Below are 24348 nucleotides of genomic sequence, written 5' to 3'. Positions count from 1 at the left end.
GTATCGCATACGTTTTTTTTTTTTTGGCTGTACTACAGAATATATTCTGTTTTACATGGGTTAAAATAACTGCAATTTAAAGGCAACATTCATGTGCACTATTTTATACCAAAAATAAACAGCAATTTAGGTGTTGTGTTACATGATACGTTAACAAGTATCCGACCTGAGCTAACTGACTTGTTTTATTTGAATATGTATTCAAATTGATGTAACACATAAAAAGGGAGTTGCAAGTTGAAAATAAATCTGTCAGTGCTTGAAGCTAGCTGGTCGTGTATAAAATGTCCTCTATATGACCTTGTAATATTAGACTGGTCATCAATCCATGTGCAAAACAGGTCGTCGATTGTACTTGTCACAAAAACTTTTATATTATTATTATTATTATTATTATTATTATTATTATTATTATTATTATTATGACTCTGGATTTAATGTTTTGTGGATTTAAGTTACTTTATTGCACGATTGCTGATTCAGCTGATTTTAAAAAAAAATAACAGATTGTGCTTAAATAATAGTAAGAGTGCTTTTATAAAAAGAAACACATACATACCACAATGTATAGCGCAAGTAAAATGCTAAGTAAACGGAACCTGAATGCCGCATTTGTTTTTTCTAATTTCATTGCTAAATGTCATTCAAGATTATGTCATAATCCAAAACAATGTACAACAGACAGAAAATGTTTTACAAAGTGTTTGTTTTTAAATGTCTTAATGTATGCTGTTCTGTTATTTAATTAGGTCACAATAAATTGATGAAATGGAGACGTGGAAAATGCATGTTAGAGATTAACGGCATTATACATCCAATGACAGTATCCATAGGACTAAAGAAAACCCGACCCACAATGCACGGCATCATTCTGTTAATCTACAAAATACCATTTATTTCATATATCAACAAATTCTAGCAGACTTTCAATGACAATTATTGTCTAAATTGGGGACTATGGGACAGATGAAATAATGAAAGTAAACATTTTTTAAGACATGTTTATTTATGATCAGGAAGCTTTACGACGCTTGTAAATGTGATCTAGAAAGCATATTTAAATGACAGTTTACACGGTTTCTGTAGTAATTAAAATCATTATTACAATGTACACTGAAATACTTATTTTGAAGTGATTGAACTGTTAAAACGGGTTCTTATAATTGGTAGGCATGTGTTGTGTCCACCCCAAGGGACTTTTTTGACCTGAAAAAAGAAACAAGGACCAGGGGTCACAAATGAAGATTAGACAAAGGGGCATTCAAAACAGAAAATAGGAGGCACTTTTTTACACAGAGAATTGTGAGGGTCTGGAACCAACTCCACAGTAATGTTTTTGAAGCTGACACCCTGGGATCCTTTAAGAAGATGCTCGATTAGATTCTGAGATCAATAAGCTACTAACAACCATATGAGCAAGATAGGCCGAATGGCCTCCTCTCGTTTGTAAACTTTTTTATGTTCTTATGTGTATTTCCACTAACCTACCTCCATGCCTGTTGCCACCAATCCAGCATTGCATACTGACATAACTCAACAGCATTTATCTTTTTACTGTTTACTTATTTATTTGATGCATAAATTTAGTTTTTAAAAAGTTAATATTTCAAAGGATAGTGTGCCCTATATGACACAGCTCAACCAAATTCCGTCATTGGAGGAAACCTTAACCTTGAATTGAAGAGGTGTTCAATTAACAATGCATCAATATTTCTATCATTGTTGTTTTGTTAATTTTATTAAAAAAAAAAAGTTCTGTAAACGTTTTAAATATGCTTTTGCACTATGCACAAGTATTTATAATTCTTTTTCTGCAGTTATGTGGGTGTTTTTTACTTGTACTGCAATTTGGGCGTTCGGCTATTTATTTTAACCTCAGTATCAATCGTCACAAACGCATAGCTCCAGTACATGGAATATAATCATTGCATGTTCTCTTTTATTAAATCTGTATCTATTGCATGTAAAAATAGTTCTTATTTTCCACAACAAATATGTACAATACATTTAAAACCTACTTGCTTCAATGCTTCTCCTGTTTACATATTTATGATAAGAGGAACATCATTTTCATTGTAATAGCCGTGTATACAGCAGTCTTTTCAACTAGCACCTATAGAAGCGTTCTCTGTAAGACTGGATGACTTTAAAATCTGTTGTTTACAAGAAATGGCCAACTAGACAACAGGTAGACAATGTTTTGCTGTAATAATATAAAACACATCGTATTCCTACTGACTGTACACACTAGTTTTGTTATATCGGTGCTATTTGCCCACTCTCTTGGCATTCACCGCGTGCCTTAATTGTATGGACATTTAAATCAAGGTCCGCTGTGAACACGGAGAGAGACAGACCCCTGTTTGTCTTTCCCTAGACCGTCGAGTTTTACTGAAAATCACAAAAGCCACTAACTGCCGTGCGGCATTGTTGTCTGATATGGATAACTGCTGCCTTCTTTTGAAGCGATCCTGCACCCAAAAATGTCTGCCTCCTCTTGGCGTTGCATTATAATACACAGCAATGTGATACTGTAATTGCGTTGTTAATGCTGCATAAACAATTCTCGAATATGTGAAAAAAAAGACAGACGTATTATTTTATTCTACATTACCTATCCGGGTAACCGCTTGCACGGCTTGTTTGTTTTATTTCCTTTCAAGGTTCTGGAAACACTGGTCTAGTGCCGGTGCACCAAAGGGCCTGGATGATAATATTACAAAAAAAATAAAAAAATAAAAAAATGCTGTCTTGCTGCAGTCAGTCCTTTTGCTCAACTCCCAAGTGGTGCAAAAAAAAATAAGAGACGGCCCATCTGGCTTCAGCTTTGTCAAGTCTTGGATCCGCTAAAAAACTAATGACCAGATAGCTCCTGCAAAATGCAGAGGTAAGAGGAAGTAAAAAAAATACGTGTTTGTTCCAGACATTCCCAATTTTTTGTGGGGTTGGGTTGGGTTGGTTTGGTTTTTTTTTTTTTTTTTTTTTTTTTGGGGGGGGGGGGGGGGGGGGGTTCTGATGTAAGCATGAAAGTAAGCGAGACATATTAAGGTGGGGAATCGACTCTCAATTACCAGATATTGGCTACAACAAAGATGACCAAAGCAAGAGAAACGCTCTATCCATTCATATGCAATGGCACCACCTAAAAACAATAGGCATATGGATAATTCTTGTTTGCACGCTGTAATGATCAATAGAAGATTATTTCACGTCCTTGTATCACAAAGAGCAATATATCTAGTGAATTGCAAACGTTATACATGAAGTGCCTGTTTCCTGCTTGTATACAACCCTATGGTATAAACACCCTATTAGATCATTTTAAGCAAAGACATTCAAGAACGGACCCTTCTGATATTCTAATCGACCAGTGTAATCCCAAATTAAATTCACACACACACACACACACACACACACACACACACACACACACACACACACACACACACACACACACACACACATATATATATATATATATATATATATATATATATATATATATATATATATATATATTTATATAAAACACAATGTATATGTGTTCAGTATAAGCATTAACAAGAAATGTTTAATGAGAAAATAATCTTATTTAATGCAATGCACTAACAGACACAATGCAGCACACAACAACTTACAGAATTGCCCTTCCTGGAGACCTCTGAAATCAACTACGTTTTTTTTTTGTTTTTTTTTATTACAGTCCATCTACATCCAATCATTTCAAGCAGGAAGGTTTGATCCATAGCTGTTGAAGAAAAAAAAGAATCCTGCTGTAGTCGAATGTATGAGTGAATTAAACTGGAATCCCGTGCACAGGAGAGCCTTGATGGAGATACCATTTACAGAAAAGAGAAACCAATTCAGTTCCACCTACAAGCGTACAAAGGGCCAGTCCCTCTTAAAGGAAATGCAGATGAAAAAAGAAAACATCGATTATATACCAACGCGAGGCTACAAATAACAAAAACAAAAAAAAAAGCAGCGCTGTAGTTTACGATCAGAAATCTACGGAGAGCAGCAACTGTCATGCAAAAAGGTCTGTTGCGAGCAGTGTTCTGAAAAAAGAGGAGAGGGGCATCTCAATTTTCCATAAACCCAGCCTAATTCTTGGTCAGTGTTCTCCTTCTGCGCGGTTGATCGACATAAATCACATCTGTTGATTTGTGTGGGATTACAAAACAAGTGGATTATTATCATAATAAAGTGGGACAAGCCACCGCTGCTTCGTCTTACCCCCATCCCTATTTCAACACCTCCCCAACCCGCCAGCTTGGCGTACCTTTAAATACCCAATATAGTTTATATATGCGGCGCTCTTAAAAACAAACAAACACAAAATATTATACGACATTAATGGCCAGGGTTGACATTAAAACCGACGGGAGTTATTGTTTTCTATATTGAATATAAGTTCGTATGCTGTTCTTTTGATAAGTCTCTCTATCCATAGATTTAATTGATTTGAAACTATTCACTTATCATCATTGCACTGCCGTCGGTACATTCATTCGTTAACCCCAAACTGTAAACTAACACGTATGTTATTTTACAATATAGAACTGAAATCACGAGGCCTTATAAAATACGATTCCTTGACATGTTATTTTAGAAATATGGCACTGTTGTATTGACCACCAATGAAAACTTAAATCGGTAAATTGGTCATTAAAAATATTTATAAGAGGCTTTCAGACACGTGTCAGATTATTCTTAACATTATTAATCCGCGAGCTCTTTTAACAATATCTCTATTCTAAAGTGTTAAAGATAGCATATTGTATTAACGCATAAAAACTTCAATTTTAAAACTCTTTGAAATCGGATTGCGTAGAATAAAATTCCTGTGCGACCCCATTCCATAATTATAGATATCCTCTATTTATATAGAAATGTTGGGTAATAATATATGTTTGAAAATCCCCCCTGATGCAGATTTACGTTAACGTAAATAAAAATGTAGCAACAAATAACAGATTCCTCCAAACGATTCTTCAAAGAAGGCTTATTTGCGCATTTTAGTAGTTAAATCTACTTTAGGATTGATTTTCTAAAGGACTATTTTAATTTATTGGTTACAGATGTGAAACTTGCTAACCGTAAATTTTAAATATATATATATATATATAAATTATATATATATATATATATATATATATATATATATATATATATATATATATATATATATATCTGTGTAATCAGCAGGTTGCAGAGACATCCTTACTGATGATTGCATCAATTAGTGAAAACCTCTTCAAAGCGTCTGCGTTTTTAATGTTTAAGGCATAATAGAGGCTGCTAGGACGTTAGGCACTCTGTGTCACCTATTGTGTTGTATGTATTGGGTGCTTTTTATTTAGTCTCTCGTTTCTTTTAGTTTGGGGTCAGTAGAGGCCTCTTTATCCCCTCGTGTGCCGCTGCAGTTATAATGAATGTCGTCTGCCGAACGTGTGTCTTCCATAAACAGATTCGAGGCAGTGCTCACCAGATGGCCAGTGTTTATGGTAAAGAAAGCGCTGCAATCTACCACTTTTGTCTTGACCTACTTTATATATAACTTTGCCTAATCATTGGATTAGTAATTTATAGCAAGCTATTATTGCATATATATATATATATATATATATATATATATATATATATATATATATATATATATATATATATATATATATATTATATAAACCTCAAACCTCCACTGACTGTCATGTGTTACACCCTGATTGCAACTTCGACCACAAGCTGGTGGTTGTGTGCCAGTCAGTGGTTTCACGTTATGAAGAAGGCTGTATTTACATAATGTAAGGAAATAAAGTCGCAGGGTTTTCTCTGTAGTAATAAATAAATACATAAATAAATAAATGACAATCCAATATGCTGAGTGGTGTTGTATGTGTATTAGTTAATCGTGATACGTGTATGCATTATTTGTCGTTTTCTCTGAGTTCTGAACACTATAAGTCATGCAGATGTTGGAAATGGGAATCAATCTAAACAATCCATATAATTGAACAAAAGACCAAACCATCTGGTGTGTTTTCAAATGAGCCTTTTAGGGACAGATGACTATTTACCCCAATAGTTGAAATGCTTTGTCTTCACAAAGGTCACAAAATGACCTTCTCAAAAGTTAACAGATTCTTGTATTATTATTCTGTGTCGTCACCCAAATAACTAAATATTCTCAACGAATATTCCACATATAGTGTCGTGTGGAGGTTAGCATGAACATTTTCATCTCAACTGTGGGTCTGGAAGTTTAAAGTATGTTACTGACCTGCAAATCTAGTGATAAAAAAAAAAAATGCTTGGGTAGTAGAAATCGTTTAACAAAGCACTGATATAACATAATTAAATAATAATTAATTAGATGTAACCGTTTAAGAATGGTCCATTTGCATTTAAATTTTCTGAATATTTACCATAAAACAACAATAATAAAGCCATTATTATTATTATTATTATTATTATTATTATTATTATTATTATTATTATTATTATTATTATCAAAATATATGAGCTCGAAGTAGCCCCAGATTTTGCATAACTTTTCTTCCTCTTAAACAAATGGCAAAGTCATTAACAATGTAACAGATGTACTCTGTACGTTATTAATACCATTAGTGCTCAATACATCTTAACTGACACGAGTAAATACCTATTCAACAATGTAGTATATTCTTCACCTCACACGATATGGATAATGATATAAAACTTTTGGTCAGATATAAAAAAAGACAAATGCCAAACATACACAAAAATGTATGTTTATAATAATAATGGCCATCTCAGTTTAAAGATCACCCGCCAATAAGCCCCACTTTTTCCTAGTTAGGCTTTACTCTTGTCTAAAGAAACCAAGGCCACCTGTCTTCTGCAGACACCACGAACTAGCCATTTTTCCTATGCTCATATATCACTGTCAACAATGTATTCATTGTGTTGCCTATTGTATAGCTGTGTATTGTACAGCTATATTGCGTATAATCTGCAAAAAAACAAAAACAAAAGTGGCGGTAAATGTAGAATATAAAATATTATATACCGGTCTAGTTACGTTCTATTCATGCAATTTTACATACACAACGTAAATTACATTTCATTTATCACCTTTTCGATCTTCTCAGAAAATGATATTAGTTTTTCTTGGACAATATTACTAAAATTGAAAAAAAAAGAACACAAAAAAATTGACAAAGGATTGCAGTCTATAACTGTACTAACTTTTGACTCCATTATTATTGGTATCCAAATACATGAGCTCGATGTAGCCGCGTTTTTCCAGACACGTGGCAGTGGAATACATTGCGATCCACCATCAAGGGTGGTGAATTTACAAAACTAATCTGCGAAGTATATTGCAATCAGAAAGAGAAAACGTTTGTCTAATATTGTTGCGTTGTTTTTACTGTTGTATATCTTTGCGATTTAAAGGTTTTTTTATGACATACTCCATTCTACATCCCTCGATATATTATAAACACGAATAAAACATTACATACATTACAATCCAGTTTAAACAAACGATTAACCATAAAGGCATCAAATCAATCCCATAATCAATTATTATGGGATACTAAAGACAAGGGCACCCAATACATTCTTCAAGGATGCATTATGTAGTTGAGGCAGTCAAAGGAACTGGAGCAGAGTCATAAGAACATAAGAACATAAGAAAGTTTACAAACGAGAGGAGGCCATTCGGCCCATCCTACTCGTTTGGTTGTTAGTAGCTTATTGATCCCAGAATCTCATCAAGCAGCTTCTTGAAGGATCCCAAGGTGTCAACTTCAACAACATTACTCGGAAGTTGATTCCAGACCCTCACGATTCTGTGTAAAAAAGTGCCTCCTATTTTGTCTTCTGAATGCCCCTTTGTCTAATCTCCATTTGTGACCCCTGGTCCTTGTTTCTTTTTTCAGGTCAAAAAAGTCCCTTGGGTCGACATTGTCAATACTTTTTAGAATTCTGAATGCTTGAATTAGGTCGCAGCGTAGTCGTCTTTGTTCAAGACTTAACAGTTTCAATTCTTTTAGCCTGTCTGCATATGACATGTCTTTTAAGCCCGGAATAATTCTGGTCGCTCTTCTTTGCACTCTTTCTAGAGCAGCAATATCTTTTTTATAGTGAGGTGACCACAACTGAACACAATATTCAAGATGAGGTCTTACTAGTGCATTGTACATGGCACCCCCTTAAACTACAGCATTAAAGTTCACAAAACCATCAGTGAAAGTACTTCATAAATCCCATTTTATAAAACATTCTATTTGGTGTTTTGTTGCTGGAATAGGAATACCATTAATACCATACGTGATACTTTAACATATGAAACTATAGTTCTCTGCCTACCATGTAGGCCATAACTGACGATAAGATCCATATTTGCACCGAAGACTTCAATATTTGGATATTTTCCCTGCCAATATATATATATATATATATATATATATATATATATTGCTTATGAATACACCACCTATAATAGGAGAATGATAGCGGTACTGTGCGTATATCAATCACCAACTCTATTTTTATTTTTTTTTGGTGGAAAATCATTTTACTTAAAAAGCATATTATATGTGTTGTGCAATTGGGAAACTGGAAAGCTATGTATAGGACATATCCAGCAGTTTATGTATCAGCGTATTAGTACGCTGATTTTACACATGCACCTGTTAGAGAATAGGTCTTCATTGTGTTCTAAACTCTTGAGGGTCAGTTGTAGTGTACTAAATGTATTCCACTTGATGCGCTCCACAGGGGGGTTTAGAGAGCTTGATTCACTTGCTTGGGCTAACTTCATTACTGTTGCATGTCCCAATGTACTGCATGTATTATTACTTACTCTGCTTACCATACCTCTCGTGAGGGGAGTTTATTTTAAAGAATATGTATATAGTTTCAGCTTTGTACCTTTATAATAGTTAATTTAAAACAATAAACCGTGTTGAGTCAACAGCTATGAAGAACTGAACAATTTTCATTAAATTGTGTCTTTGATTTCTTATCATATTTTATTCTCCATACAAATGACACATATTATTAATTGCTGTTTGGATGGGATTTCTTGCATATTAAAATACCACACAAACGTAACCCAACTACAAATATTGAAAGCATGAATACCAAACAGCCTTTATCAAGCAGACTAGTATAAACCATTGCATACCCAGTGCACAATGTAGCTGTAGGGATGTGTATTTGCCCTGTCAATGTAAACTATTTTACAACAGATGCTTTATGAGGATAAGTTGATTCCTCTTGCCTTTTATGTGACATACATTAGTCATGTCGTTAAAAATAAATACAGGGAAAAACGATGAGATAATGTACATCAATTACCGGTATGTTAAATATATTAGCAGTACAGCTCCCATACAATGTATATTCAAATCTTCTTAAAACTCTGGTTTACATTTTCCATATAGTGGTGTATGGCTTTAGTTCCCATGATCAGTATATCTGACCCACGTTTTAATTTTATTATGAAAATTACAAAACGGTTACCCAAACTACAAACTCTAAGGTCAATGTAATGGTTTATAAGCGGTTTAGTAACAGTAACGTTTTAACACTAGCAAAACAAATACGTGTTTCAATATATATATATATATATATATATATATATATATATATATATATATATATATATATATATATATGCCGAGCATTTTAAGTTAAAAATACAACAATAATAAATTCTGCACAGTTGGCTACATGTATTTCCTGCAAGTCCACACTCTCTCCGCGGAAGGGCTGAGCCTCTCCCATTGGAACGCAGCAGCAGCACCCTCGATCACCCCGATGGTTGTTTCAACTCGTCTACTTTTAATTTGGCGTCACTTTACCAACAGTAGAATGGGAGACATGGCTTTTAAATTAAGTCTACCTTCCAAAGAAACTGCTCTCCCCGGAAGCAACGAAAAGATACACGTTTCAGGTAAGAAGATTAGCTTTTATTTTCATACGTCCAATAGGTTGTGTTATCGTATGACACACGAAGAGTAGGCCGCATTCTGCACAAACTATAGTCAAATACGTACTTATAAAACCGTTTTATGTATTGTTTGACGTCTTCATACATTATAGACATTAACATACATTACGCTATTTCTTGAGCCAGGTCGACCGGGTGTGCTGGTGTCTGTTTCCTCTATATTTACTCCTGACTCCTGAAAGTTAAATATGTTGCGCATGCGCTTTGTTGGCGTCGCCACCTACTTCTGCACTGGGTCGTTTTATTTAACTGCATCCGTTTTTGTTTTGTTCCGTTCTTTATCGTTTTTTTTCGTGTGCTTCAGCTAATTCAATAAAACAAGTACACATGTAGTAATGTAGTAATGCCTTCTGTATATTCATATTTACTCGGTCAAGCAAAAAAGGCGTGCTATAAAAAAAAAAAAAACAAAAACAAAACACAAATATGACACTGCCGGCACCTGTTCATCCTGTTTTCATAATCACTTTTTTTTTTAAAGTTGAAAGCCTCGGTTGAATGTTGCTTTTATTTATTCTTCCATAAAGGGCTGTTAGTGTGTAACTTCTGTTTCCACTGCCCTCCCCTCTCGAACTGAAGTGTTGAGCTCCCAGATCTGTTTCAGCCTGTCAGGTCTGCGATGGGCTGATTACAGCCACCGTCTCTAAAGGGGTTCCCTTGGTAACAGAATGGAGGGGTTGCAGTGCTGCTGGAAATGTTAGATACACAGGGTGGTCCTCTTGTCTAAAAAAATTAATAAAATGGGACTACTTTAGTCACTTTGCTATGTGGAGTGAAAACATTGAAGTCAATATCATGAATCTGTTTCTGTCAAGGTGTTGCAAATCTTTTTATCTGAAATAAACACAGAATAGAAAACCATAACAAACCTATTGCATTACAGATTATATCAAAAAGGTATAGAGTAAAATCCAAGAACCATATCTACTGTACACACTTTCATGTTTTTTCTTTTCTTTTCGTACATGCTTTTTATTTTTTATTACAGTATTTCATGTAAAAGAGTTTCAGTATTTCTTGTAAAAGCTGCAAAAATACAAATTTATGACAGGTCTCCTGGTGGTATCTTGGGCCTTTTTCACCTTTAAAGCAGCTTACATGTCTTAGAATTCCTGTAGGGCTCTGTTTGATTTTGTTAAGCAGCATTGTTTTGTTAAGCTTGTGTCTAGGTAGCTCTACAGTACATTGTAGCAACCCTTCGTTGAACTGCAGGGCTCCCAGAAGACCATCTATTAAAGGGAAGTATAGTGAGCGCTTTCTTGTCATGATCAAATTATATAATTCATCCATAAAAACTCAAACTGAGTATTTTTGTTTTTCTGTGAATGGTTTCAGCAGGAATGCCATGGTTATATCTACACTTACTATCTACACTTGCAAACGACAATTACAAACGATAATTGGACAGTTGAAAGTGCTAAAGTGCTAACATAAGAGGATTCATTTTCTCAACTAGAAGTAAAACATCATGAACTGTGACACACAAAAAAAAAATCTGGTGGCAACAGTACTTTTGCAGGAAGGCATTTGAATATTTCAAGCTCTATAAAAAGGTAATTTTTAAAAAAAAATTTTATCAAAAAGCATACACTGTCATCGAACCCTCCCCCCTCCAGCGCATGCTTTGTACGTTTTCAGAAAATGTGAATTTTTTTGGACGGCCCCTAATGTATGAAGAACAAAAATGAAGAACACCACAACCTTTGAATCCACAACTCCAATGCAGCACCTCTTAATACTGCACGGCTTGGGTCCTGCAGTGGAAAAACAACTAGGCTCCTCTTAAGCGCCTCAGATGGTTTTACACCTACAGCCAAATCTAGTTATATTTAGAGCACCAGTAACTGAAATCTTTTTTTTTTTCTGAGAATCTACAGCAAGTGTAGTGAGTTCTAGCCATGTTAAATGCAATTCTGCACAATGCTAAGCATGTGATTCAGAAGAGTATGAGGATGCTTTCTTCAAGTACAGTCAGGGTTGAGTCTGGAGGTTCCTTGTCAAAGGGTTACTGCAGGCTTCATTTTGTTGTCAATAGATTTTTTGACTGCATTTCAATGAGCATGTCCCTAGTTCTAGTTTACTGTAGATCTCCAGGCTCTTACATTATTACTCTTTGAACTTTACCGTACTAAGTCGTGTGCTTTTTACACTCAGTCCTGGGGGCAAGCAGCCTTAGCAGCTAACATTCATCTTATAATGTGGAACAGCCCATTATCAAATCCATTAACGCAAACATTGACAGACTTTTTGCTTCACTGTTGAAAGTTTGCAAGAACAGGATTTGTTGTTGTTATAATAGTTTGTAAATATTTGAGTAAATAAGATAGTTATATACATTTGTTTAGTTAAGGGTTAATATAAGGATTTCATAAGGACACAGTGCCCTATTCACATACATTTTGTGTACAGCAAACTACACTGTTTGGCAGTATGTAAATGTATTTGTTATAAACATGGAAATGTGAAAAACTCTCTACTGGCTCCCAGCAGCAACCAGCCACGATCAGTTTGTCATGTTCTTAAATAGTAGTAAGCAAGACTTTATAATCTTTTTTCATACCTTTTATTAGTATTAGAAACAATTGCTTTTTTCATGCTATGTAGAATTATTGAAATACACTGATATGGATTCCTGGGTTTGAATCACTTCCAGTGCTTTAGATCATCGATTGCAGTTAGAGCACTGGAATAAAAACACAAAAAAAAAAAAAAAAAAAAAGAAAAACACACACAGCACAACCAAAGAAAGTAAATACACCAGTAGCAAGATTTGAATTGGTCAAAACATTTTAATTTTTTTTATTTCCCAATTCGAACATTGACTGGGAACAAGACAGTAATCACTCAAGTAACATTATAGCCAAACATTTTAATAAATCAATGATGTAACAAGATTAATCAATTTGATTAATAACTCGATTAATATTGAAACGTATAAATAGCTTCAAATTAGTCCCCAAAACGTATTAATCATAGGCATCAATTAGATTTTTAAATGAATGTTATCAAGTACAAATGTTAGTATGAAACATTTCTATAAAAAAAATGTCTGCATCTCAAAACGTAGCCCATAGCACAAATGCATTCAGTACAACTAATAAGCAAAAACAACATTCTATAAACACACTTAACAAATTAATGTCCCAAAAGCATGTCATTTTTTAAAATACATTTTTACCATCCGTTGGTTAGTATCACATCTGCCAGCAGAGCAATCACATGACCTTAACTACACTGACCTATTGCCAGAGCGCTCGCTGCGCACCCACCCTCAGATAGACAACTGTCGGCTCTGATTTGCGAATTTATGTTGTGATTGACAGTCCTCCAATAGTACTTTGCTAATCCCAGTAGATTAGACAACGCCTATATATTTTTTCACGTTTAGTCATTAAACTGGGCTCAGAAAAAAACAGAAATGGCCTGAGGGCTGGATCTCCCCAAAGTCTGGGCCCGGGTGCAGCTGCACCCCCTGATGCCGGCCCTGGGAACCAGGAAGCAAAAGACACCTTTAAAGAAGCAAAGAACCATTGAGTCTTTAGCGCAAGAAAAAGAGGGTGAAAATAAGATACAAACAATGTATTTTGAATCAGCACCTTTTAAATACAGATAAAACCCACAAGAGTTCCCGTAGCTGATACCTTTGATGGTAAGTAGGCTAATGGTAAGACCAAAAGCCTGAGATCCAGGAGATTATGGCTTTTTTGTAGTTGTTTTAAAGCTTGGTAGATGACCCCCTAAAGAAATTACATTGTACTTAATTTTCTGATGAAATAATAACAGTGATAGAAATAATCCAGGGTATGAAAATAGATGCAACAAATCATGTCTTATTTCTTTCATAGTAGAAAATTATTCATAACTGTATGGTTCAATTTAAAGGGACAGTGTAGAGGTTAAGTAAAAGCTTCCTGTTTTAAGAAGAAAGAAAGGTGGAGCTTGGTACGTTAACATTTTGTTCTGTTTTGACTGGCTATGAAGAACACCTCATTAATATAGTCAATAGTCTCTGTCACACATGGATGCCACTGATGAAAAGCTCAGCCCCCTACAGATATTGCTGCTAACCTTTCAGCCAATCATTAGAGAGCAGGAGGAGCTTGTACCAAACTTTGGTTTTTCCCAGTGTTGGACTGGACAATTACATGCATATTAATACAGCCACTCTTTATTGTAATATACTAACCAAAAGAAAGCAAGTGGTCCAGGTAACAGATGCTTATAACATGTATTTATTAACAGTCAGGTATATATTTTGAAATAGACACCTGCCACACTTAACTCAATTGCATAATGATGTGCTGTAGATCTGGTGCGGTGGTGAGTGTTTCAATAGTTGGCACAGGAATATGGGCACTGTAGGAGATACCCCTGAACTACGCAAGGTGTTGTGTTTGGCATGCTGCGAATAGATTTCAAAGCAATGACTGGTGAACGTTTGCAATACTAGCAAAAATGCTTGATAAAGACGTACATTATCTGCTAATAAGCAGCTGAAGCATTTAGGAACCCCTGTGCATTTGGTAGGGTTGGGAGGGGAAGGGGAGGGGGAGGTGGTAGAGACAGTGGTGGCAGTAGTATATATATACTGTGTTTGTGAGCTGGAGGGGGGGGTTGGAGTGATGATAAAGGCAGTATTGTTGGGCAAGTATGTGGTTATGAACAGAAGACGTTTTATTTATTATTTTGTGATTACCCCGATTCGACTGCTTTTGGGACCCAAGACACAGACAAGCTGGCACAGGCTGGAGTGCCGCCAAGGCTGGTTGGGAAGGTTGCCATGTTGTGAGAGAGAGAGCAGAGAGGGAGAAGCACGACTTGGCACGGTTCTATCACAGCTCCTTTTGTCTGCTTGCTCGGCTTTGCGCTAAGGAAATCAAAATATCAAGGGGGTAGATCTCCGCTTCAAGGCTAACAAAAATTAACTTTGAAATATTTTGGGAGGGGGTGGGTGGCGCGATCAGTTTAGGGAAAGTATGCTGTGTTACACAAATGATACGAGCATACTTATTTTAAGTCAATTATCCAAGGTATGACAACATTGTATTTTTTATTTAATGTGTGTGGAATGTCTATTTTCTGTTTATTTAGAATACAGAGGGATGTCTTTATGGGTCAGACAGGAGCACAGAATGACTGTACGTAGGCAGCCAAAGGGATGAGAAAGAAAAAAGAAAAGAAAGTTTGTGGCTTATTTGTTTATACCTCTGGTTTTATATATATATTATATATATATATATATATATATATATATATATATATATATATATAACTTCGTACCTAGATGACCGCTTCGAAGGGGGAGACTGTGAGATTTTGAACCTCAGAATAAGTTAAGCGACTTATCTTAAAGCTGCAGCACCTAAAGAATTAACAGCAAGACTGGGACATCAAAGCAAACTACTAGTTTACATTGGATTATAGCCATGTTTGCCTTACGCTTGGATTCCTCAAAATCGTTCAGTTTGAAAACAAGACGACGAGACACAAAGATCTTAAGAGAAAAAAAGTTTGTACATTGTGTGCTCCATTTAATGGATTACAGTTTACTGCTGTGTACCACGGTTGTGCTATTGGTGTCTGCTTCACTTGGACTTTTTTCTTGTTACTGGAAAACCCCAACATAAACTCATGAGGGGCCTGGATTTATATGCATGTCACTTGCATCATCTCTACATTTTCACTGCGTTTGTTGGTTCATAAAAGGAATTGGATTTGCATGTTTTACAATTTTCTGGTAAGTTCCAATCACCAAGTGCATAGAAAGTGTGTATCTTAAAAGGAGGGATACACCTTTGAATAGCATGAGTGGTGTATCATTGACCAGCAGCCATCCCTGGACCAAGTCATTCCACTGGTGTAAAGAATGTGCTGCTGGTACTGTGACCCCTTTCGGCAATGCACCTGTGGCCACATGGGTAAGTGTGGGTGAAAAAAGAACCTAAATGAGCTGTTAATCACTGAGGAAAATCAGTGTTCCTGCTGTGTATGTTTGTGGGTGTGGTTGTGCATGAAAAAGCTTCTGCTTGGAAGGATCCTCAGAAGGCAACCTGTAAGGAGTTTCTTTAGACAGACCCTGTTTGCCCTTAGTACAATTACCCTGGAAAACATTCCTTTAAGTGGGCTTGGATCCTTTCTACTGGTTTTGCTAGAGTTATGTTATTTTTTAGGATCTTTTATAGGCTGAAAAGATAGTTATGTGCTTCCCCTCTGTTCAACAAAAGTTGGCGATAGTAAAAGGACTTGCAGTGTTGGATACTATAAGTTTGTATTGTAGGAGACTTGCCAATGGGAAATTGACAAGGTTTGCAGCATCATTAAGCAAGTAATCACGTGATTGTTGTGGTAATCAGGAAGCAGCATCAGCCTCTAAATAGTAAACTAGTCCTGCATTTATAGTAACTGTCTGTCACACGTATCTGAGGTCTCAGGTTTGGTGTGACTGAAAATGTCATTGCTAAGGTCATATCTCCACATTCTAACTACGCTGTATGGTAGAAGATCAAGTTCAAGTGTCTGCATAAAGACAGGTGGAGATTTGCCATCTGGCTGTGAATGTAGTGAGGTGAGCATCAGAATATGCAAAAAAACAAAACAAAACAATGACCATGTTACAACGCTGACAAAAGAACAGTTTCAGATTTTACTTTTTAGCCTTAGTTGGAAACCTGAAATGTAGTTTTGTAACCAGGATGTAATACAAGAAGGCCGGCATATTTTAACTTGTGGGACATCAACAGACGATCAGGTTTCTTAGCAACCAGTGGTGGTAAGAACATTTTTAAAGAAACAGGGATGACAGCAAGGCTCACACATTACAGCTCCTCAATTAAATGTTTTTTTTGATTGATACTGTGGGAGTGGGTGACCATGATCATTCCACTGTTGAAGTCCGTCAGGCCTGTCTTCATTTCCTTCCCTGGTCCACTGTTTATGCTATGTATATACACCTGACCTGCGTGTTTACATAAATCTACGTGTGTCTAGAAATATTAAATAGCATTGAATCCTGAACAAAGTGTAGAACATAGTAACTTAATGTTATCTCCTTTTAGACATTGTCTTGTAGTGCTGTCTGCCTTAGTTTCAACATCTGTGGCTCCCTTAAAAAAGTTAATTTGCAGTCATGTGAATTTATCACACTTTTACACACTTACCATGTTGTTTATTCCACAATTAATAATATCTGTAATATATGCCATGCTTAACGGTGCTTTACCATGCTTTTGTACTGTGGTTTACTACACTTTGCTATGTTTTTACTATAGTGTACCGCAGTAAAGGGCTGTGAAGTAAAGAGTAAAGAAGAACAGCAGTAGTTGGTTTATGAGTTAGGCAGATGCAGCAAATACAGTAATACAGATCCATAACAGGTAGTGGGAACTTAAAAGGAAATGTCATTTTAGAAATCTGTTCTTGTCTGTACTCATCTTTGCATGTACGTACTAAAGGTATGTGGCATCTTGTGCCCATGAGCTTACAGGTCGCAATTAAAAATATATTGCATGCAGTAGAAACCAGTAAGGACTACATACTGTAGCGCTGCATTACTAAAACCTGTGTGGATACTTGAACTGTGACACAAACCAACTTGTTTCATTACAATTTATTTTCCTTCTCATGAATTCAGTCAAGCTGCAAATCAGATTTTGAAATACTTTTGCAATGACTGCAGTATGAGGACATCCAATAGTCACTGGCTTTTCATAAAGTTTAGCACTACTCTCTCATATTCAGCTCATGCTCATTCTTGGTTCATTTTTTAGGATTCTGGGAAGAAGAAGCAAATAAAAATTTAGTCATGAAAGGAACCAGGACTCTTTAGGACGTTCATATGTTTACACAAACTGAAAACACAAGACAATAACAGGATAGAAAAAAGTGTATAATTAACTAGGGGAGCAGAATTCAAGTATACAATCTGGATGAGACTCCCTCTGTAGAACATGTTACAACTTTATTTTAAGATAGCAAAGGTTGAGTTGTGTTTATAGAGCTTTACAGGTGAGGGGAGTTGAAAAACCAGATGATTTGATATAATCATAGCATTACCAGAGTGACTTAGTGTTCCCTTGCTGGGAGGGGGCGGGGAGCTTAACATGTCCCATTCACTGATTATTAAGAGGCATAATGGAGAAGAAAAACACCTGCCATATATATTGAAAACCATACATATTGGTAATGGACACCCTACTGTAATAGTAGCATGTAGTAAAAGTTGATCAGGTTGATGAACTGAAGACTGAGGACGCTTATGAAGAAGGCAGAGACTTACTCAAGTGATAAGATTTTTTTTTTTAATAAACAGTGATGTTTAATTAACTGCTAGCCTGCTTACAAGTAAAACAAAAAGTGTGTATCACTTTAGCATATCTCTTCCTTCTTCATAGGTGTCCTCTGCTGGGTGTGGTGGTACAGTTGGCTCTACTTCTGTCCCCTCTGTGATGTCCACAAGCATCCCTCCACGTATATGTCTAGATTGTGGAGTGTTCAGCACACCACAGTAATATTGCATACAATGTTGGGCCTGGACTGGAGCTCTCCTCCACTGTGGTCCAGGCAATGAAATCTGCTTTTAAGCATCCCAAAGCTGCACTCAGTCACACCCCTGGTCTGTGTATGTGCCTCGTTATAGCACTCCTCCGCGGGTGAGGTTGGATTTAGTACAGGCGTCAGTACGCACAAATTGATGCAATTGTAAGTTTCACAATTGCCGGCAGCTTTAGTACATATCATTATAATATTTGAGAACCCTCATTTGGGATTTCCTTCATACAAATTTATGAAGGAAAGCCCATAATTACATATTCATCTAAGGCAGGGGCCTCCAACCCTGGTCCTGGAGAGCCCCTATCCAGCAGGTTTTATAGGTGTCTTTAAATCATCAGCGGCTAAAGATCTGGAACACCTGGTAATCTTGACTAATTAAGCCAATAATTGGTTCAGTTACGCAACCGAGAGATTGGTTGAAACGAAAACTAGCAGCCACAGTAGCTCTCCAGGACCAGGGTTGGAGACCCCTGATCTAAGGTGAACCACAAAAAAAAAATTGCTGCTGCAAAGCATTCCCTAAAAAGTCAATAACAACATTTCTCATGTTTAGAATATTTTACCCTAGACTTCCGACTCGTTTGCGACTCTTGCGACATCTACCACTGAGTCTTCAAGTACTGATTAGCGGCATTGATGTGAAAAGTGATCCAGTATAAAACGAGAATGTTGAATAATAGATGTATTTATATAAGTTGAATATCGTAGAATTTTAGCTAGTAGTTGATTTTCTACCCCCCCCCCCCCCCCACCATTCACTTCCCTTTGCTTGTCGCTGTTTTTCTTGCACAGAATAGAGTGAGAACTAACCATCCATAGCTTGTTTAATACTGCCATTTCAAAAGAATTTCCTGCATATAATGGGCATAGTGGCTAATTACTTGTGTTGGCAATCTGTTTCTTCAGGTTTATTTTTCAGCCCAGAGGGAGAAAAAAAATCAGTTTTTACAATATGGCAAGATAATTGGGAAGGGGGTGTAGAAAAATGAAAGCGGTACCATACTGTAGATTCACTATTACTCAGGACCTTGCTTTCTACTTTAAACTCTTCAGACTGCAGCACAGATGTCATAAAATAGCTTTAGATATTGCACAGGTAGGTGATGATTTGATTTGATACCGTAGGTGAGAAAAATAAAACTGCGTTCTGCTTTTTGTTTAAACCCTCAATTGACTTGCAAGAACATTTCTAGTTTCAAAATAGTAATAATAATAATAATAATAATAATAATAATAATAATAATAATAATAATAATAATAATAATAATGTTTCTGTTCACAAAAAACATTTTCTGGTTTATTGATAACATGTTTGTTGTGTCTCTACTGTATTCCCAAACATGTTTTGTTGACTCATTAGGGGGTTAGGAGGAAGAGAGGAATGCTCTAAAAATGAGAAGTGAGAGCCCTCAGGCCAAACCCTGTGTGGGCGGAGCAAATCACCAATCAGTTCAGGCCTTTGAAGAGTAGTCTGTGAAAACCGCAGTTTTAAATCCAGTGTCTTCAGATGGGGTTCTCTTGAACTTAAAGAGCAAATGCCTAAAAGAGAACATGGTTGATGTGCAAGATGTTAATTATACAATTCTAATTCACCCTACATAAATTATGTGCAATTAACATATGTTCAAGTGTCATTGCCCTAAAGTAGAGTCAGTACAGATTTGCATACCTTGCCCATTATGAAACATATGTGACACTGATTGTAAACTTTTTCCATTACACATTTGCTGTCAGATTTTGCACGATGGTGGGTTGGCTATTCACCTCTTGTGTCTAAAGCTTTGTTTGCTTCATGTGAATTTGAATGCTGTAAAAGCATAAAAAAAGAAGATTCATAATTTTTTCAGGTGTAGTTTGTTAGTTGCTAATTAATCAATTTCTGGCTTGCATGTCCAGCGATTACTAAATTAATCCTATGAAACTTGAGTTGTTCAGTCTGTTGATCATCCCTTACAGTAATTGTTGTCAGATGGTTCTGTTTATAACATAATACCATCCAGAGCAGAAGTGAACCAACTGAGATTGTTTATGCATGGGATTATTGATATAACCCATATGCAGATAAGGCTGTCTGATAACTTTACCATGCTTTATATAATCGATTTTAAACCCTAATTGGTTTTTTCATAGTACTGTTAACACACGTGTTTTTAAAATTGAGTGTACACCATAGCCCCATATCCAGGTAGTCTTGAATTAAATCATTGCCCACTTTCAAATAGTGAGCAATCTGTCTCACAAGCGCTGTGGTTCTGTAATATCTATTTATTACCAATTTAGAACTACAAAAAATATTTTTTAGCAATGTTGGCTGCCAAGATTGTATAAGTATGTATTTGTAGTGTGTGTTTGTAAGTTTACAATGCCTGCATATTTGGTAACTGTTTGAAGTAGGCACTATGTCCAAACATGAAAAAAAAAAATAAAAAACAAGTGTACATGGCTCCCCTATGGAAATCGTACATTTGAACAAGACTGCTGAACGATGAACTAAAGGAATTCAAGATGCTGTCTCCTACTTTACTGCCCACTGAAGAAAGACCCAAAAGTTCACCAGCTTCAACAGATATCTTCATGGACCAGTTTGAATGCAGAAGCAGCACCAAACTCTTGCTTGTTGTTTTAAATATCAACATATATATTTGAGAATTCAAGTCTAAAACAAACATCTTTGGATTTCTCCCGATTTGTAATTCTTCTTGTTATAATCTCATGCTCTTTTGATGTTTGGAAGGTTTTGAGGAAAAATACATTTTCAGCCATATGGCTCACACTCAGGGTTTGGTTTGGATTGTGCTCATTAATAGTGCAATAAGAACAGGGGGGCTGGTAATCCCAAAGTTCCAAATTTTAGCAGCAAATGCAAGCAGCTGTCCCTGTTTTCACTGTTTGTTTCAATGTTAGAAAGATGATAAACAGAACTAATGATGTAACAATTGTTTGAGTGTGTATGTGGGATCCAGTGCCACAATTGTAGAAAATCTCCTTAAAACTTTTAACTCTAGGACACCTGTGAGGTTTGGTCAATGATGACCATTTAAATCAGCGTTAGTTACCCTTTAGCAATTACATGGCATACCACATAAAAGGAAAATAACTGCAATCAAAAAGAGATTTGTTTCAGTGGCAGTTTTTATGCGTCATAAACAGTTTGACCCATGCAGAGGTAAATGATCAGAAAGTGAAAAAAGCTATCCACAGCTTTGCAGAGCACCACTAATCTTGGACTACCTTGAAAATGTTTCCTTCATATTGAAAAGTTATTGTAACTTCATGTCCATGAAAAGGCTTAAGTACCTCAGCCAATTCGTTATTAGTAAAGTTAGAAAGTCCAAGTATATTCTGATCTGCGTTTGTAAGGTTATACAGTAGCATTCAAAAGCCCAAGTTAAGTCTTTAAAAAAAAAAAAAAGGTCAGGCAGACAAATGTTTTGGCTAGTGTCTTCAGTAGTGTAACTAATACCCAACAGATCATAAGTAGATTACTATCACGGGATACGTGTTAAAAAAACAAACAAAAAAAAAAACTACTGGTAATTTTATAGCCTTATGAATTATAGAAAAGCAAAATGTTAACCTTCATTTTTAGATTCTGTTATTTATTTGGATGGAGAGCTGTGATGCTCCGTTTTGCGATATATAAAAAAAATAAAAATAGGATTCACTTCAGTGTTGCAGGTTGCTGGTCATGTCTCTTGGGGTGTGAAATGTTCTTATCAAAAAGTATAGATTCTGTCATTGCATTGCTGCACAGATTCACTTGTCACATTGAGTCTGGTGTGTGGTAGCCTTTAAAAGTGCAAAATAGACCTTGGACAGCGCCAAGATCTGATTGCCCTGGAAGCCCAGGAAGCCAGGGAAACCAGGGAAGGGGCTCTACAGCTGGGGCCAAAAGTTTTGTATCACCCTATAGAATGAACTAATTTTGCTTCAAAAAGTCGAATGAAACCTGCTGACTAATGTTAATTTAACATATTGAATTACATACCATACACAACGAAAAACTCACAAAAATGAAAAATTATGACATTTCGAAATCTAACATGAAACAGTGTACAACTATTATGGCTTCTGGTAGACTTTGAAATATAATTTTGTTGTTTAGTTTGATTGCACAATGTTAAATAAAAGATCTAAATTATGTTCATATATTATTATTTTTAATTATAACTCATTCTTAAAATTCAAGGTGATATATGTATGTGTTTTCTGTCCTTCACTGCGGATTTCAAGAAAATCTGACCAGGACTTCAATGGCAAAAGTGGCTGATCTTTGTAAAGCACCAATAGATATTTTAAATTCAAGCTGCCTGTGACCTGTTTTTTAAACCTTACCAAAGGGAGATGTTGCGTAAACATTACTACTCTCTGAAAATACTACAGAGTTGCTGCTCAGTTGCATAGGCAACCTTTAGTGGCTTGATTGGCATTATCCCAGATTTTCTGGCTTAATCTAATAAGTTTTGTTTTTTGTTTCTTCATATTAAGAGCACATCAGCCCCTGGCCTGTATGGTTCCAGACGTACATCCTTCCCAGGCAGAAGGTTGAGATACATTAATAATGCAGAGGCCATTGTTCTTAAACTGGCTATATCTATTGTTATGTAAAGTGGCTATTCTGCTGTACAGTGAGAATGGTCTGTCATTGAAGTGATGAATCTTAACAGTGCCAGGATTTTTGTGCTCAACTGTTTAATTTAAATTAACTTAATTATACTGTTCAAGCTAATTTATTTTAGAAAGGTTAATCATATTTATGAATAGCTAAACACAGTGTCCTGCTATTATGATAGCCTTTAAAGGATTTATAGAGGTTGAAATACAAGATTATAAAATGGGGAGTTTTAGGGAATTTGTGTAGTATACCTCTCCCTAACGATTTTGATGCTTTGCAGAATATGTAGAGGGAGTGTTAATTTTACTTTGAAATGGGTTCTGTGTTTTACAGCAATTCTGTCTCTCATTTTTTTTCATCTCCCCATCCCCCTTCCTACACTCTGATTGGTTGAATTAACTCTGCAGCATCCTGCTGTGAATAATTACTTTTGATCCAATGCGGATTCTGCCATCTTTCTCCCTCTCTATCACCCCCACCTCTTCATTTTGTAATGTGGTCTTTATTAAAATGCAGCGATTGTTGTTCGCAGCTGGCTCATCAACACAGAGGCGGGCTATTTGGGAATTAGCACAGCTGAACATGCCACACTGTTAACTGCACTACTTTGATGGCTATAGACAGGACATAGGTAAACCTATGATTATCACTCATTTAATGAATTTCACAGAGGTATAGTTCTTAGTTCTTTCAAGAGACGGGGGGGTGTGCAAATGTGAGAGTGAGTGTGTGTGTGTGTGTGTGTGTGCATGCCGGGGGGGGGGGGGGGGGGGCAAGTGATAGAGAACATTGCTCATTCCTTAAAAGACAATGAATAATGTTCAGACTGATGTCACAAAGGACATTAAAAGCTTAAGTAATAATTCTGATGATGCACCATTTTTTGATTATGAATAAGCTTGATCATTTGGATAGTGCCATCTTATACTACATGTTGTATGTTTTATGCAGATCCTTACTAGACTGCAAGCATTTTCTGTCCTTTTACAGCATGACTGGTCTGTCAAATATATTCATGTCATGGCCCTAACATGCTATAACCTTAATTTGAAAAGGATGCCACTTTTGGGAAGTTGTACATCTGCCTGAGAAACCCACCTCTATTCAATAGAATGAAGCTTTTTCCAGATTCTAGTTTGGTGATGAGAGATAAGAACTCAGACTCAAGCTAAGCTTAGTT

General features: G+C 36.0%; 1 protein-coding gene across 3 annotated transcripts in view; it reads left to right on the top strand.

Annotated features, from left to right (window-relative positions):
* The first annotated feature begins 9708 nt into the window (after positions 1 to 9708).
* Positions 9709 to 24348, top strand: part of msra (methionine sulfoxide reductase A) — an 87800-nt gene continuing 73160 nt past the window's right edge. For 2 of the 3 annotated variants that reach the window (XM_041249733.1, XM_041249734.1), the window contains exon 1: positions 9709 to 9946. In XM_041249733.1, the coding sequence (XP_041105667.1) occupies positions 9724 to 9946 (223 nt within the window). In that variant the 5' untranslated portion in view covers positions 9709 to 9723. Of the gene's footprint in view, positions 9947 to 15290; positions 15741 to 24348 lie in introns of those variants that run through there. The other variant, XM_041249735.1, reaches the window with a different exon arrangement.

This window comes from Polyodon spathula, chromosome 5, assembly GCF_017654505.1.
Source record: "Polyodon spathula isolate WHYD16114869_AA chromosome 5, ASM1765450v1, whole genome shotgun sequence".
Classification (NCBI taxonomy): Eukaryota; Metazoa; Chordata; class Actinopteri; order Acipenseriformes; family Polyodontidae; genus Polyodon; species Polyodon spathula.
Note: the sequence above shows the minus strand (reverse complement) of the source record. Positions and strands in the feature narration are given on the sequence as shown.